The 17,541-nt window shown below is 45.6% G+C and overlaps 2 protein-coding genes across 2 annotated transcripts in view; both read left to right on the forward strand.

Annotated features, from left to right (window-relative positions):
• Positions 1 to 201: 201 nt before the first annotated feature.
• CER1 (cerberus 1, DAN family BMP antagonist) lies at positions 202 to 4,546 on the forward strand. Its single transcript, XM_044279965.1, has 2 exons — positions 202 to 672; positions 3,583 to 4,546. The coding sequence occupies exons 1-2, from the start codon at positions 202 to 204 to the stop codon at positions 3,856 to 3,858; spliced, it is 747 nt and encodes a 248-aa protein (XP_044135900.1). The 3' UTR covers positions 3,859 to 4,546.
• A 3,598-nt stretch (positions 4,547 to 8,144) lies between these two features.
• ZDHHC21 (zinc finger DHHC-type palmitoyltransferase 21) overlaps positions 8,145 to 17,541 on the forward strand; it is a 37,393-nt gene continuing 27,996 nt past the window's right edge. The window contains exons 1-2 of the mRNA XM_044287023.1: positions 8,145 to 8,648; positions 16,511 to 16,565. The gene's annotated coding sequence lies outside the window, so the exon portion shown is untranslated. The remainder of the gene's footprint in view (positions 8,649 to 16,510; positions 16,566 to 17,541) is intronic.

Here is a 17,541-nt window from a genome sequence, read left to right on the forward strand (position 1 = left end):
TTACAATTTAGACATAAAGAGGCTTCACATGTCACACATATAGATCACAAAGAAAAGGGGATCATTAGCATAAACACATCAAAAGGCCACATTTTTAGCACTGAGAAAACAGATGGAGTGCTAACCTGATCAGTTTGGTATTTAAAACCAGTAGGTCCCTACAGAGGGAACTTATTATTTGAAATCAATACATTCTCTACCATGTTCTTGCAGATGCTCCAGCTGCTCATTGTGTCCTACATTGCAAGCCATGGAGAAGGGAGAGAGATAGAAACTAGAGGAAGATCCAAATATCACTCTATAATTCATCAATACCACCTAAGAAATGAGGACAGCCCTCCAAATTTAGTGGAACCTAACAGATCTGTAGGAAAGAATGAAGAATCAGGTATAAGCAGAAATAATCCAGAGAAAAACAGAGTTCCTAAATCAAAACCTCAACTGGAAAACAAAAGTGGAGAAAAAGATTATCAGGGTATGAATTTGCCCAGGATGGTGGACTACAGTGGAAGTAGCAGTGAAAGAAAGGTAAAAGATTCTGAGAAGGAGTATGCCCAAGCGTCATGGAACCATTTCATCTATAAGATGAACTCAGCCTCGGAAGCCGTAAATTATCAGGTTAAGCCTCAAGAAATACCAAAAGCAGTCTGCAAAACCCTGCCATTCACCCAGGTAAGTGGACGGTATTATTTTTATTGTACTTCCTTTTTTCTTTTTTTTGTATTTTCTCTGTTAACCTCTTCAAAACTGGGCCTGTTTGAGCTTTTATTTTATTTTTTTTATCCTCTAAGAACCATACCTTTTTTATTTGACCATCGAAATATAAAGGTTTTTGTAGGATTAGTTATGCTTTTCAATAGCATCATTTTGGTGTACATATAACTTATTAAATATACAAAATGTATACGGATTTTTTATGTTTTACTACTTTTGCACAATAAAAGGTCATATTGTAAAAAAATATAAAAAATAACTTGTTTTTGTGTGCCCATATTCTGAGATCCATAACTTTTTCCTATTGTTCTGTCAACAGAGTTGTGTGAGGGCTTGTATTTTTATGGGATGGATGAGCTGTAGTTTTTATTGGTAACATTTTCAGCTTTGTATGACTTTTTTGATCAATTTACATTTTGGTTATTTTTATTTTTTTACCGAGGCAGGATATGCAAAAAAAGCAGGCATTTTTATAATAATAGGATCATTTAATATTTTGGGTTGTTAAAGATGTGGCAATACTAATTATGTGAAGTTTATTTATTTTGCTCCTTTTATTGGGGAAAGGGAGTTTATATGTTTTTCATTTTGATATTTTTTTAAAAAATTTAAAATACTTAAATTCTTTTAAAAGTCCCACTATGGTAGTTCACCACTTACTAATGTATTGTTATTATCCATATGGCTCCCTTTGTTGGCTGGATTAATTTTCCATCAGATTTCACATTGCTCGTTTCCATGGTTACGACCCCCCTGCAATCCAGCAGCGATGGTCGTGCTTGCACAATATAAGATGAAGCACTAGCCTATGTGCGGTCCCACAGTCCCAGCCATCAGAGAGGCCAGCGCTTTTTCCTGTAGTGTGCAAGCATGACCACCACTAATGGATTGCAGGGTGGTCGTAACCATGGAAACAAGCAGTGTATAATGTGATGGAAAAATTAATCCAGCCAGCAAAGGAAGCAATATGGATAATAACAATACATTAGTAAGTGGCCTGTATTAACTTCTTCTACATAATAAATGCTATTTGCTGAAGTAAAACAACTCCTTTGAGACGAAAGCCATTAAAGGCCAGTGTTGGGGACCCCTGGCTGCCATTGCAACAATCAGCACTCTACGATCGTGTTGCAGGGGTTGTCAGTTTCCCTGTGTAACCTCTTTGATGATACAGTTTCAATTTATATATTGATTGATGGCAAAGACGGACTGAGAACTTAAAGTGGCCCTGGAAAAAAACTAATAGTGTTCCCATTTTGTAGTTGGGTCCAAATTGACAGAAGTCAGGGCCAACACAAACATAATAAATTATGGCACATTATAATACCCCAACAAAGCCAATTACCACAGTGCATCACAAAATACTGCCCGGCAGCACAAAATACATCCCCAAAAACAGCCACTGGCTGAATAAAGTCTGAAAAGTCTTAAGGATTTTTTATTTGCTCATTATAGTTTATCGGCCTTTTTCTTAAATCCAGCTTTTTGAAACAGGCAAAAATAAGGCTACTTTCACACTGGCGTTTCTGGGTCCGCCTGTGAGATCCGTTTTAAGGCTCTCACAAGCAGCCCCAAACGGATCAGTTTAGCCCCAATGCTTTCTGAATGGATAAGGATCCGCTCAGAATGCATCAGTTTGGCTCCGTTGCGCCTCCATTCCGCTCTGGAGGCGGACACCAAAATGCTGCTTGCAGTGTTTTGGTGTCTGCCCGACGATGCGGAGCCAAACGGATCCGTCCTGACTAACAATGTAAGTCAATGGGGACGGATCCGTTTTTACTGACACAATATGGTGCAATTGAAAACGGATCCGCCTCCCATTGACTTTCAATGTAAGTCAAAACGGATCCGTTTGCATTATCATGAACAAAAAAAAAAATAAAAAAAAAATAAATGTCATGGTAATGCAGACGGATCCGTTCTGAACAGATCTAAGCGTTTGCATTATATGTGCGGATCCGTCTGTGCAGACACCAGACGGATCCGCACCTAAACGCAGGTGTGAAAGTAGCCTAACACATTTTGGCATGTCTATGGCTACTGTAAACACCTGGATATTTGCTTTACAGATGTATACTGTTGACAAGGGCGGACTGGGAACTTAAAGGCTATGTTCACCTTTGGGGGCAATTTTTTATTATTGCATTGTACTCATTTTGAGCTAAAAAAATATTTTTTTAAATTGGTCTTTATTAAAAAGGACATCCTTTTTTTTGTACAGAGCTGTCATGCTCTAGTAGAAGCCCTTGGATGTTCTGTCTTTTCTGTCATGGACTCCTTACCTCTGCTCTCTAACATTATAAACACTCATTACTGCTCTTACTGATAAGAATGTGGCATAAATAAGTGTTTATGACCTCCTAGTAGTTTAGTTTTTCAGTTGTAGCAATACGTCTATCTAACTGCAAATAACTGATTAATTTCTGAGCCAGCCTACATTTATTTGATATTATTTTTCTCGGGACACCTTAGACCTTTCCTTTGTGCCATTAGATGATGGATATAATATAAAATAAAATAAAAATTAAGGAAAAATTGGACCCGGGGTCCTCCGGCCACCAGCTTCCCCACTCTGTTCTCGGTGTAGATGCGGGTCCCAGAGGTGGGACCTGCACCTATCAGATAATGAGGGCATATCCTAGCGATATGCCCCATTGTCTCAGATAGGAATACCCCTTTAAAGTCTTAAGATTTGGAGATCTATACAAAGTGAACTAAAGTGCTTTGTGGATTTAGCTTACTAATATCTGTGAGTGAGGTTATACTCAAATGATGATTAAGGTATACAATAGCAATATAACACTGAACGTAAAAAGCGGAACTTATTTTGTAACTGTTGCTGACCTGATGCTATATTTTTCTTTGTAGATCATTGAACATGAGAACTGTGACAAAGTGACCATACAGAACAATCTGTGCTTCGGAAAATGTAACTCTCTTTATGTACCGAACCAAATACATCGGCTCAACATATACTCCCATTGCCTTCCCTTCAAATTTACAATGAACCACCTGAAAATGAACTGCACAGGATCCAGTAATGTGGTTAAAGTTATAATGATGGTGGAGGAGTGCAAGTGTGTGGTCCTCAGCCACAACCACCATGTAGTGAACAACGTCAAGAACAACTATGGACATCACTGAAGACATGGGCTGGGGGCAGCTTGCTAGAACTGACTGTATTTGACCAGTATCTGTCTAAATGATTTCCCAACATGTTGGGAATCATTTTGTAAGGCAACTGTTGAGAAAGAAGTTCTCATTTCCTGCAGTTGGCTGTGGGCAGTGGACACATAAAGATACTGGCTGATATTCAAGACGCAAATGGTGAGAAACGTGTCATTTTTACTGGTGTTTTCTTTTGTTTGTGAAGAGTACTGAGAAGACACTGAATGTCCCTCAGCTTTGATATCTATGTGCAATAAGGTGACATCTTTGGACCCTACCCGATGGGCGTGTGAATACTGCCTGCTTTAAGTTAAAGTCGGTGAAGCTTCTTTTTCTTGTTTTCTATTAAACAGCTGTAGTATTGTATAATATGGTTGCGTTTTCTGTTTCAAGTTCTCAGCAAAGGTCTCTTTACACAGGACGAGACAGCAGCAGATTGTCGGGAAGGAAGCGTTCCTTTCCTAAACTGAAACAGTTATGCCGGTCCAGAGAGAGCTCCGGCAGACTGTTCTCCGCTGAAACAGCCTGCTGGAGACCGGTGAGGTAGATATGGACGAGGCCCTATCTGTTTTCTATGTTTTAGACCCACTCATGGTGTTGGCTAAGGGTACTTTCACATTAGGGGCAGGGGGGTCCGGCAGGCTGTTCCGGCGGGTAAACAGCCTGTCGGATCCATCCTTCCGCTAGTTCACGTCTGCCTCCGGACTGCCGCTCCGTCCCCATTGACTATAATGGGGGCGGAGTTCCGGCGGCAGCACGGCTAGAGGCAGTCGGACTAAAAGTAATGCATGTCGTACTTTTAGTCCGGCTGCCTCTCGCCATGCACTGGCAGACGTGAACTAGTGGCAGGACGGATCAGACAGGCTGTTCACCCGCCGGGCTCCCCTGCCGCTAGTGTGAAACTAGCCTTACAAATGCTGATACTGACCATGTGAAAGAGGTCTCAGGCTGAATCCACACTCTGCAACTTGTTCTGGAATTTCAGTTGCGGAATCATCACTAAAACTCTACAACAAACAGGGGGGACTGGGAACTGAAATGGGCACATTACACCACCCCAACAGAGCCAACTACCACAGTCTATCACAAAATACATCCCCAAAAACTTCCACTGGCCAGCCCCCTGGGCATCGGCCCACCGGGAAATTTCCCTGTAAGGTCTATGGCCAATCCACCCCTGACAACAAAGTGAAGTAGATTGCCAGCGAACACCATTCAATCAAAAGGTAGAAAATCCACTTCACACCCTATCTAATAATTGACAAATCTCCCTAAACATCCAGAAGGTTCCCAAAAAAGGGAGACCTCCCTGGAAGAGCTGATAAACCACCCTGGTGCCGCAGAAGACTCCTGGCACATCCTGGAAATCAGTGCCCAGCTGTGTGTGGCACTGGGGCTACATCATGAGCACGGCCCCAGAGTCCAAATACACAATGAGGGGTTGGCATAAAGGGGTGTGTTTAGTCTCCATACTTTTCTACCAGCTTTTCCAAATGGTTGCCAAGTATGCCCTATCTGTTGTGGAAAAGGTGTGAAATTACCATAAAATAAGCAAAATCCACAGCTTATCTTTCACCAAAATCCACAATGAAATTACCACATAACACAAGCAGATTTCAGGGCAGATTTAGGGGTTAATTCACGAAAAATTATTTGATGTGTGAACTGACCCTTAGGCTCCATTCAGATGGAAACACAGATACGTTTTAGACCTAGCTGCATAAAGATGGGGTCCATCTTTTCTGAAAACCTATTCATTTGAACGAGTCTTGCGGAAAAACCATTGTCGCACTTTTCTCTGGAAATACCGATGGTCAGTGCAGAAAATCGCTCTGCATACAGACACAATATTGTCTGTTTGAAAATGCTGTAAGATTTTCCACTTAAAGAAGTTCCCCGGCCTACATATATTGATGATCTATTCTCAGATTAGGTCATCAATACCAGATCAGTGGGGATCCAAGAACCTCACCAATCAGCTTTCTCAGGCTGCTGTGGCGACGAAAACTAGCAGTGTACAGAGCTGGAAGCAGAAGGTTGTAGTTTCCACTGAATCTCAGCTCTCATTCATTTGAATAGGAGCTGAGCTGTAGTACCGTGGTACGGCCACTACACAGCCCATGGCGCTGTCTACCTCTAGCTCCGTACACTGTATATGTCCCAATGCCTACTGAAGTACACTCTTTGGCTGGGCATTAGCCTCCTGAAAAATGCCCAGTGGAAGCCCTGCCAAGAGAGGTAGCACGTGTGGACACAGGATGTCCTGCACATATCGCCGAGCTGTTACTGTCCCTCCTATCACTACTAGGGGGGACCGAATGTGATGGCTCCTCAGATCACACCAGCAATCGCTCCACAGCAAAGGCAGGATTGAAGTGCTCACCATGAGGCCTCCATACTCTAACTCGACAGTCCTTGGATCCCAAATAGAAGCTGGATTCGTTGTTACGAATATGTTACGGTTACATGGTGAAGCAGTCCAGGTTTCTCATTCATGATACCACTGCAAAGGAAGGCAAAGGTAGCTGGCTGTCAATGGCAGGACATGTAATGGGTGCCATAACACCAAATGTCTGTCTGCTAAGGGCCTGGAAATGGGCCAGACAGGTGTGTGTAATAAATGGGCCACCTGTGTCTGGATGGTGGACAGCAAAACTGTGGTAGGTGCTTGGCGGCATATCATATGATCCTCAATACTGGAAGGTCTGTACGTGCCATCCAGAGTCTGTTCACTATTGGGGTCATTTACCAAACTGGTGTAAAGTAGAACTGGCTTAGTTGCCCATAGCAACCAATCAGATTCCACCTTCCATTTTAGACAGCTCCTTTGGAAAATGAAAAAGAGAAATCTGACTGGTTGCTATGGGCAACAAAGCCAGTTCTACTAAACACCAATTTGATAAATGAACCCCTATGTGTGAATGCCCTCATGTAACCACTGTTCTTAACACCTCATAACGACTAGGTCAGAATGGCCTAGATTATGGGCATTTTGTCCAAACAACCATCCTGCTTTTCTCAGCCAATGATACGCCCCTTCTCAAAGTCTGTCAACTGGGCAAAATGTCTTCAAGTGCTTAATAGAGACTAGCAGTCAACAATCTCTCACCAAGAGGCACTCTACCCCAAAGTAGCCTCTGAGAGCCTTTTTATAGGGCAGCAGACGAGGCACTTTTTTCCCTCCTGTAATCATTTACATATCTGCCTGAGACATAACTGCATATCCGGTATTGCAGCATGCTTAGGGCTCTTTCACACTTGCGTTGTCCGGATCCGGCGTGTACTCCATTTGCCAGAATTACACGCCGGATCCGGAAAAACGCAAGTGAACTGAAAGCATTTGAAGACAGATCCGTCTTCAAAATGCGTTCAGTGTTACTATGGCAGCCAGGACGCTATTAAAGTCCTGGTTGCCATAGTAGTAGTGGGGCGCAGTATACTTATAGTCCGTGCGGCTCCCGAATGACGTCAGAGCGCCCCATGCGCATGGATGACGTGCCATGCGATCACGTCATCCATGCGCGTGGGGCGCCCTGACGTCACTCTGGAGCGCCCCGGGAGCCGCACGGACGGTAAGTATACTGCTCCCCCGCTCCCCACTACACTTTACCATGGCAAACAGGACTTTAGCGTCCCGGCAGCCATGGTAACCATTCAGAAAAAGCTAAACGTCGGATCCGGCAATGCGCCGAAACAACGTTTAGCTTAAGGCCGGATCCGGATTAATGCCTTTCAATGGGCATTATTTCCGGAACCGGCCTTGCGGCAAGTGTTCAGGATTTTTGGCCGTAGCAAAAAGAGCAGCATGCTGCGGTATTTTCTCCGGCCAAAAAACGTTCCGTTCCGGAACTGAAGACATCCTGAACGGATTTCTCTCCATTCAGAATGCATTAGGATAAAACTGATCAGGATTCTTCCGGCATAGAGCCCCGACGACGGAACTCTATGCCGGAAGAAAAGAACGCAGGTGTGAAAGAGCCCTAACATTTCTATCTGGGTGCGTTATTTTGTGTAAATGAGTGTAGCTGATCAGTGAGGGCGCTGGGTGTGGGCCCTCCAACAGTCTGATACTGATAACCTATGGCTGCCATAATATCTCTGTACAGAGTCTACTGCTCTGTAGTAAATCATGTACCAGGATCTTTGGGTGCATGAGGTAATGCAATATTTTAGGACAGACATAAAGGCACATTAGCCTTTCCTATGACCCTAAGGGGCTGCACAGGGGTCAGCACTGTCACCTCACGGCAATTGGGCTTCTGGTTTGAATCCATGGACACTACAGGCACTGAGGCACAGTATAGCGTCCATATGTAAGTCGGCCGGGCAGCAGGAACAGGAATCCGTACTGTCCCCGGTGTGGGGCGGCGGTACACGCTGTGTGCAGCAGGGACAGGAATCCGTACTGTCCCCGGTGTGGGGCGGTGCACGCTGTGTGCAGCAGGAACAGGAATCCGTACTGTCCCCGGTGTGGGGCGGTGCACGCTGTGTACAGCAGGAACTGGAATCCGTACTGTCCCCGTGTTGTCGGTGTGGGGCGGTGCACGCTGTGTGCAGCAGGGACAGGAATCCGTACTGTCCCCGGTGTGGGGCGGTGCACGCTGTGTGCAGCAGGAACTGGAATCCGTACTGTCCCCGTGTTGTCGGTGTGGGGCGGTGCACGCTGTGTGCAGCAGGAACAGGAAGCAGAGGGCGGCACACAACCAGAAGCTGAGGGCGATGTGAGGCAGCCGGTACCCGCTGTGTGAGGGGAGAGAGAGTGCTCGGTGAGTGTGGTCTAGGGAGGGGTGCCATCCCTTGTAGTGGGCATACTCCTGGCACATTGAGAGCTCAAGGTGGCATCGCCCTCTTTCTTGGTCTGTGGCTGTAGTCTTCATCACCACACTGGCACTATGTAACCTTCTCATGCCTTGCATATAGCAAGTCATAGGAGGTGACTGACCACAGGAATTGGAAAAGGGAAGGTGGTGAGGCTGTGCTGTCCCCAGGTCTGGTGTGGACGGTAACATACCAGTAGGTTTCTGTATGGCACACGTATGCCAGGCGCTATGCTATATGAGGCAGCAGAGCAAAAACATATATACAAGCCCCCCCCCCCAATTATTGCAAAACAGGTACATGATCCTCAGGTTCCTGTGGTCCAGCAACCTTCTATGGGAGTTAGAAGAACGGCTAAGCATGTTTGCATGCTGGGAGTTGTAGTTTGACAGCAGCTGGAGTGCCGGAGGTTGCTGGTCCCTGGGCTACAGGAACCTCAGGGCCCTGCTGTAGTCTAATGATACTATTGAGTTTAGTGGAACCTACACATTCCTAGGCCGCCACCCGTCATCCAAGTGAGGTCCGCATACCTCCACACCCACCTACTCATTACCTGACACCAACGGTAGGTGTGGTGGATAAGGAAATAAGTGTGCTGTGCGGTGGTTGCCTGGGGTATGGCTTGGGACATTGTAGTAATGACGGCTACGTGTGTGGAAACCATGGTTAATATGTTGTAGTGACTAATCTCCCATTCCACACCACTGGGAATGTACATCTCTACTGCTACATCTTGTACCTTATTCACGTCGGAGCGACTCATTCGTAATGGTCAAAATGTAGCGTGAAACGCAAGCGCCATTGAAGAGGTTCTCTGCCCATATAACGCCGACTCTTAAACAGGTTTTCCAGTAATTAGATATTGATGTCCTATCCTCAGGCTAAGGGTCCACATTCACACGTCTGCATCCGTTCCGCAATTTTGTGGAATGGGTGCGGACCCATTCATTTTCAATGGGGCTGCAAAAGGCGCGGACAGCACACTTCCGTTCCATGGCCCCGCATAAAAACAGAACATGTCCTATTCTTGTCCGCAGCCACGGACATCGTGGCGGCCATCTGCGGACTGCAAAATGCGGAACGCACATGGCCAGTATCCGAAAACAGTTGTGGACGTGTGAATGGACCCTTAGTCATCAGTATCAGATTGGTGGGGTCATGCACACCCCCTAATCTTCTTTTCAGGCCGGCGCCAGGAAATAGACATGAAGCGGAAGTGACGCATTCCCCCATGATTGGCAGGGGTGAGGTTTGTCAGACCGCCACTCACTTGATATTAATGACCTATCCTGAGGACTGATCATCAGTATCTAAGTACCAGAAAACCGCACCACAGTGATGTACATTGGGGCTTTTTCAGGCTGACCGGAGCATGCATGTTGTGCTCATTCAAGGATCACTAACCGCACAAAGAACCTAAGTGTGTAAAGGGGTCCTTCCATGAAAATTATTTGTCATGATTCCTTCTTTATCACTTATCCTGCTGGGCTGATTGTAAAGGACCTATCTGGGATTGTAATATTGATGGCCTATCCCTAGGTCATTAATATCAGATCAGTGGAGGCACCCAACTGTTTGAAGAGGCCACTGGCCTCCTCGCAGCTCACCAATCCCAGCTCTGTCCATCGTATAGCAGCTATGCTTGGTATTGCAGTTCAGGACCATTCGCTTGACAGACACCTAGGCCACGTAACGAATGTACAGTGACGTCACTGGCCTCCTCGCAGCTCACCAATCCCAGCTCTGTCCATCGTATAGCAGCTATGCTTGGTATTGCAGTTCAGACCCATTCGCTTGACAGACATCTAGGCCACGCAACGAATGTACAGTGACGTCACTGGCCTCCTCGCAGATCACCAATCCCAGCTCTGTCCATTGTATAGCGGCTATGCTTGGTATTGCAGTTCAGGCCCATTGGCTTGACAGACACCTAGGCCACGTAACGAATGTACAGTGACGTCACTGGCCTAGGAAGAGGCCTAAGCTCACAGCATCATAGATGACTATTAGTGATGAGCGAAGTGTGCTTCAGATGCTACATATCAAGTCGCTTCAAAACTTCGGGTTAATACTGGATGGAGATCCGTCTCCGTACAATATTAAAATGTACAGGGTTCGATGAGCCAAAGTAAGTTATTTGCGAAGTCGCACGACACTTTTGTTGAATAACTTCGGTGGTTGATTTTTAAAGGGGAAAACCACTTTAAAACTTGGAACTGAACTCGTCTGAGGTACCATTCAGAACCTAAGCCGAGTTCAGATCCAAGTTTTAAACTGGTTTTCCCATTTTAAAAATCAACTACCGAAGGTATTCAACAAAGTATTGCGCGAGTTCGCAAATAACTTACTTCGGCTCATCGGAGCCCATACATTCTAATATTGTTCGGAGATGGAGATACAGCCTTAATTCACTTAATTCAGAGTTTTGAGTGAAGCCACGTTGGATGTAGCATCATCACTAACCACTAGGATGCAAAGAGTTCCGGTCAGTCTGGGAAATGTGGCCGTCACATGGATCGTGTTTGTCAGACGCTCCCTCTTGTAAAACTGGTCTAAGTCTGGATTCACACGACTGTGGGATGGCCGTGCCCGTCTTGCAGACTGCAAAACACGGGCATCAGCCGTGTGCACTCCGCATTGCGGTCCAGACTCATTACTGTGTGGAGGCAATACCGTGTGCTTCTGAGTCCGTGCCACAAAAGACAGGACATGTCCTATCTTTGGCCGCATCTTGTGGATCATGGACCCATTGATGGCTTTGGTTTGTAGACCCGCGGTCGTGTGAATGTGCCCTACACTGAGACTTTTTGGGCTGGGTTTACCTGGCTCTTGTCATCTCCTCTGCTTCTCCACCTCATTGGTGAAATGTCCTTGTCACTCTGTCACAATCTATAGTGGTTTCTGTAGGTCCTCATCTGTTCATGGAGCTGCTTCCGTCTGGTAATTCCTTGTGAAACCTGTCGGACTGGATCACACTGACACGCTATACAGTGCGCAAATGTATGGAAAAGGCGTGTTCCCAGGCGAAGCTGTACTACATAATGCCATGTTCACTTCTGGCAGGGCCCTTTGGCGCAGATTAAATACACAGGACTAGATACCGCAGCGCGCCTTGCTATTGACTGGTAAAATATTGGGCTTTCTAATGGTAACCCATTATAGTCAGCACGGTCCATCAGGCGCAGTTCATTCATCATTTTACAACTCTGGTGCTCCTTTTTTCCCGTTGTTCTGCCTCTGTAATGGAGCCGAATGTAAATGGAAGCCCCTGGTGTGAACACGGCCTAATCTTAATAACTGTAAGGAAGTTGTGACATTTTGTATGCAGTTGCTTTGCGGAATAGGACATGTGGTCAGTCCATGCAGCTGTATATTTTGTGTATCCAATGTGCAGAATAATGGGACCCTGGTACAAAGTTCGGGGCCACTGAACCACCAGCATCTTTCTAAACATGTCCTCTTAGTAATATAGTAAGAGGACTCCTCTCTTTCCCAATATCAGGCTTCATGCAGATTGGGTGGATGAAGTACAGTAAAGTGTCAGCTTAGGCTCCATCCACACGTCCGTAGCATGTTTTGCGGATCCACGAAACACAGACACCGGCAATGTGCGTTCCGCATTTTTCGGACTGCTCATTGCCGGCACTAATAGAATATGACTATTCTTGTCCGCAATTGCGGACAAGAATAGGACATGTTCTATTTTTTGGGGGGAACGAAAATGCGGACCCGGAAGAAATGAATAGAACGAAATTGCAGACGTGTGAATGGGGCCTTAATCTGCTGGGATTCATATTAGTTATTAACTATTTTTGGTGGGAGGAATGTTAGGTTTTCTATACTCCTGATATTGATAGCCTATACTTGGGATAGGTGATTAATATTTAATTTGTGAGGGTTTGACACCCCACAACCCCCATGATCATTAATATCTATCAGTAAGGGTCCGACACCTGGCATGTCCACCGATCCGCTGTTCCGTGCAGCCTGGAACTAGCGCATTGGATAGAACAGGAAGCACAGCTCCGTTCACAGTGTAGTGGCCACACTGGGTTACTTCAGCTCAGCACCCATTAACTTTAATGTAGGTAGAGCTGTAGTAACCCAGCGTGGCCACTAAACTGTGCACGGAGCTGTGCTAGTTCCAGCACCAGAGGCTGCAGGGAACAGGTGATCTGTTGGGGTGCGAGGTGTCAGACCCTCACCGATCAGATATTAGTCACCTATCCTGAGGATAGGACATCAACATCAGGAGCCTGGAAAATCCCTTTAAAGAAGAAAAGCCAATTCCACCATTGCAGCGATCCACGATCACCGTGCAGCATAAGTAACATGTGACGCAATAGCGTTATGTTTAGTGTTATGCAAATCGAGCTTCGGATCAGAGATCTGATGTTGATTCGTTCAAACACTTCTTTTTAATGCTGTCTCCGTACAGCATTAAAATGTACTGCCTCTGTGTAGGCGAAGTCTCGCAAGACTTTGGTGAATAAATTCTGCAATCAATTCTGCGTCTTTACAAATATTTTTAAATAGGTATCCGAAGTCGGGTTTGGTACTAAGGCACCAGCCAGTACCAAACCCGACTTCAGGTAAGTTTTGTGAGACGATTGTGTACTGGCTGCTCTGATGCGGTCGATGCTAATATGACAGAGTACCAGAGTACCAGAGATTGCCGAGTACAGCGCTCGCCTATCTCCGAAACTCCCATAGAAATGAATAGAGCAGCAGCAGGCATGCCCGACTGGCCACTTCATTTATTGCAGGGGGTATGGGGCCCCCGTTCTTGTGTTTTGTGGGGATCACAGCAGTAGGACCCCCACTGATCCGATAGTTATCCCCTATCCTGTGCCCAGCCTTTGTTGCTCTGTTTATTTTGGGGGGCATGTTGTCCCTGTTCTCATGATTATTGGGGGTCCCATTGTTTATAGACCCATCAAGCTAAACAGTTATCCTCTGTTCTGGGGATAGTGGATAAGGGTCCAGTAACACGTCCATGTGTGTTTTACGGATCCGTGGATCCGCAAAACACGGACATCGGTGATGTGCTTTCTGCATTTTGCGGACCGCACATCGCCGGCACTTAATAGAAAATGCCTATTCTTGTCCGCAATTGTTGACAAGAATAGGACATGTTCTATATTTTTCGAGATCGGAATTGCGGACCCGGAAGTGCGGATCCGCAATTCCGATCCGGGCAGCACATTGTGCTGCCCCATAGAAATGAGTGAATCCGCAATTCCGTTCCGCAAAATGCGGAACGAAATTGCGGACGTGTGAATGGACCCTAACTATACATAACCGGAATGCCCCTTTAATTCTAGGCTGAGGTTAAACCGACTGGTAGACAAACCGGTACAGACACTGAAATGGTTTACTGAAATTCCCTTCCAGGAGTTCCGGAGGCTTCCTTTATTTTGTACATGCACTGACCAAAAATATAAACTCGATAGATAGGTCCAAGTGTCATGTGTTATGTGTTCACTGCTATATTGGGAAGGTTACACCGATGGATAGATAATACACTGAGCAAAAATATAAATGCAACACTTTCGGTTTTGCTCCCATTTTGCATGAGCTGAACTCAAAGATCTGAAAACTTTGTACATACACAAAAGACCCATTACTCTCAAATATTGTTCAAAAATCTGTCTAAATCTGTGTTAGGGCTCATGCACACGACCGTTCTTGTTTTGCGGTCCGTTTTTCAAAGATCCATTTGTCTGTATCTGAGTTTTTTTTTTGTCCATAACATACGCCTGCCCATACCATAACCCCACTGCCACCATGGGCAACTCGATCCGCAACGTTAACGTCTGAAAACCGCTCACCCACACAATGCCACACACGCTGTCTGCCATCTGCCCTGAACAGTGAAAACCGGGACTAACCCGTGAACAGAAAGCCTCTCCAACGTGCCAGACGCCATTGAATGTGAGCCTTCGCCTACTCAAGTCGGTTACGACGATGAACTGCAGTCAGGTCCAGACGCCGGTAAGGGCGACGAGCATGCAGATGAGCTTCCCTGAGACGGCTTCTGACAATTTGTGCAGAAATTCTTGATTGTTGCTGCAGCTGTCCGGGTGGCTGGTCTCAGACGATCATGGAGGTGAACATGCTGGATGTGGAGGTCCTGGGCTGGTGTGGTCACACGTGGTCTGCGGTTGTGAGGCCGGTTGGATGTACTGCCAAATTCTCTGAAACGCCTTTGAGATGGCTTATGGTAGAGAAATGAACATTCATTGCAAGGGCAACAGCTCTGGTAGACATTCCTGCAGTCAGCATGCCAATTGCACGCTCCCTCAAACGTTGTGGCATTGTGCTGTGTGAACAAACTGCACATTTCAGAGTGGTCTTTTATTGTGGGCAGTCTAAGGCACACCTGTGCAATATTCCTGCGGTCTAATCAGCACCTTGATATGCCACACCTGTGAGGTGGTATGGATTATCTCGGCACAGGAAAAGTGCTCACTAACACAGATTTAGACAGATTTGGGAGCAATGGGTCTTTTGTGTATGTAGAAAATATTTCAGATCTTTGAGTTCAGCTCATACAAAATGGGAGCAAAACCGAAAGTGTTGCGTTTATATTTTTGTTCAGTGTAAGAGCCAAGGGACATCCCCATACATACTAATTTGACATGTCAGAACGTTGCCAACAGATCAGATTTCTGAAAAATGAATGATGCATGACAGTGTGTATACTATAATTGCTCCATGGAAGTCTGAGATCCTGCTAAATCTAGCTATGGAAGCGCGTATAGTCTCCGCATCCAGCTACGACCAATGTAAACTGCCCTCGTGTGATAGAATTTGTACTGCCCCAGGGGAACACAGTTTGTACACTAAATATTAATTTGCCATGTTACTATATTTTTCTAAAAAAATAGGCTAATAATTTAATCTTCTGTAAAGATCACTTCTCAATATTCACTACCTTTTGTGTCACCCCCACTTCCTCATTGATTGTCCGTAAAATGTCAGTTCGTCCTTTGAAATACCTTTCTAACAAATTTTGGTCCTGTGTCTGGAGGAGAGTAGAACTTCTGATTGACAGCTGTGGATGCCCTCCATGATTTGATTTTGGTGCTGTTGAGGAATTTTATTTTGTTCTTCTCTCTAGAGCTCCTATTCCTCACATCTGCTGTCTACAGTGCTGGCATACAATTCATCTTTTAGGTATATTCTAGGAAATTGCTTAACCACTTGCTGATTGCCCATTCACTATATACATCCAGGCAGTCGCCCACAGCCCCCCTCCAGTAGTGGGGTCTCCCCGCTGAGCCCCCCCCCCTCTAGTAGTGGGGTCTCCCCGCAGAGCCCCCCCCCTCTAGTAGTGGGGTCTCCCCGCAGAGCCCCCCCCCTCTAGTAGTGGGGTCTCCCCGCAGAGCCCCCCCCCTCTAGTAGTGGGGTCTCCCCGCAGAGCCACCCCCCCTCTAGTAGTGGAGTCTCCCAGCAGAGCCACCCCCCCTCTAGTAGTGGGGTCTCCCCGCAGAGCGCCCCCCCCTCCAGTAGTGGGGTCTCCCCGCAGAGCCCCCCCCCCCCCTCTAGTAGTGGGGTCTCCCTGCAGAGCCCCCCCTCTAGTAGTGGAGTCTCCCTGTATAATATATACCATACTATATAGACAAAGTTGGGGTCTGCACACTCAGTCATGTGTTGGTGCTAGCGAAATGGCTAGGAGGTCAATATGCCAAACAAAGAGAAAAATCGCTGCACTCCAATGTTTATGTTGCAAATAAAGATATAGTTTATTATCCTTTACAGAGACAAACGGATTTCTGATCCAGATATTTTTATCATTTTTCTACAGTAAGTCTCCGAACGTTTCGGTCCAGGTGGACTTTCTTCAGCGGTGTTGCCTATAGGTAAGTATAATATAAGCAAGGAGTAAAGACAAATGATCAGAACAGACGTCCAGGTCAATTCATAGAATATAACAAGCAAAAACTAAAATAAAAACAAAAATCAGGATAACACAAAAAATCACGGGTAAGTATATGTCTAGAAACATATGAATCACATACAACAATACATATAAAGCAAAACTTCAGCGAATTGGCGTAATCGTCAGTTCACATTAGAGTATAGTATAACATTTGTTGTAGCAGCTCTATTATTGTCCAGAACACAGATGAATTAGGAGATAAGGTGAGGCGTATAGAAAGAGCAAAGGTAGTACTGAGAACAATATCAGGGGGTAAAGAAGAGAAGCTGACTTGTGTGAGTAGTATGGCATCAGGGAAGACTGGATCATGTGTTATGTGTAGGGTGCATGTGTGAGGGCCGGGGAGCGTCAGCTCGTCATTAGATGGCGTTAGTAATATATCTTAGGCGGCTCTCTGGTTATAAAGGGAGCGAAGCGTCATTAGGTGACGCTCATCACTTGTTTGATGCGGTTGCCTGACGCGGCTCGTGTCCGGGCAGCCGGCTGCATAGAACGTACCATCGGTTCTGAGACTTGTGCTGACGCGTGCTTCACTTATGTAGAAAGCGATCGGCTGTGTAGAATGTACTGTCGGTTCTGAGAGCTATCCAGGCGCATGTTAATACTGTGCAGGGAATGTAATGCTGGTATAGATGAGCTTAATGTGGAACTATGAAGGACCCCTGAGGGGGGGAGAAGGCCAGGGGAAAGGAAGGAAAAAGGGGAGATGGAGGAGCCAGTAGGGAAAGAGAAAAGAGAGTAAAATATAAGTCAAAGGAAAAGAAAAAGGATAAAATGAAAATAAATATAAAAAGGAAAGAGATAAAAATAAAGAAAATATTAAATTTCTTTGTTTTTATATTTCTGTCTTTTCTTTTTTCTTTTCATATTATTTTTTTTTTCATTTTATCCTTTTT

Source organism: Bufo gargarizans, chromosome 1, assembly GCF_014858855.1.
Source record: "Bufo gargarizans isolate SCDJY-AF-19 chromosome 1, ASM1485885v1, whole genome shotgun sequence".
Classification (NCBI taxonomy): Eukaryota; Metazoa; Chordata; class Amphibia; order Anura; family Bufonidae; genus Bufo; species Bufo gargarizans.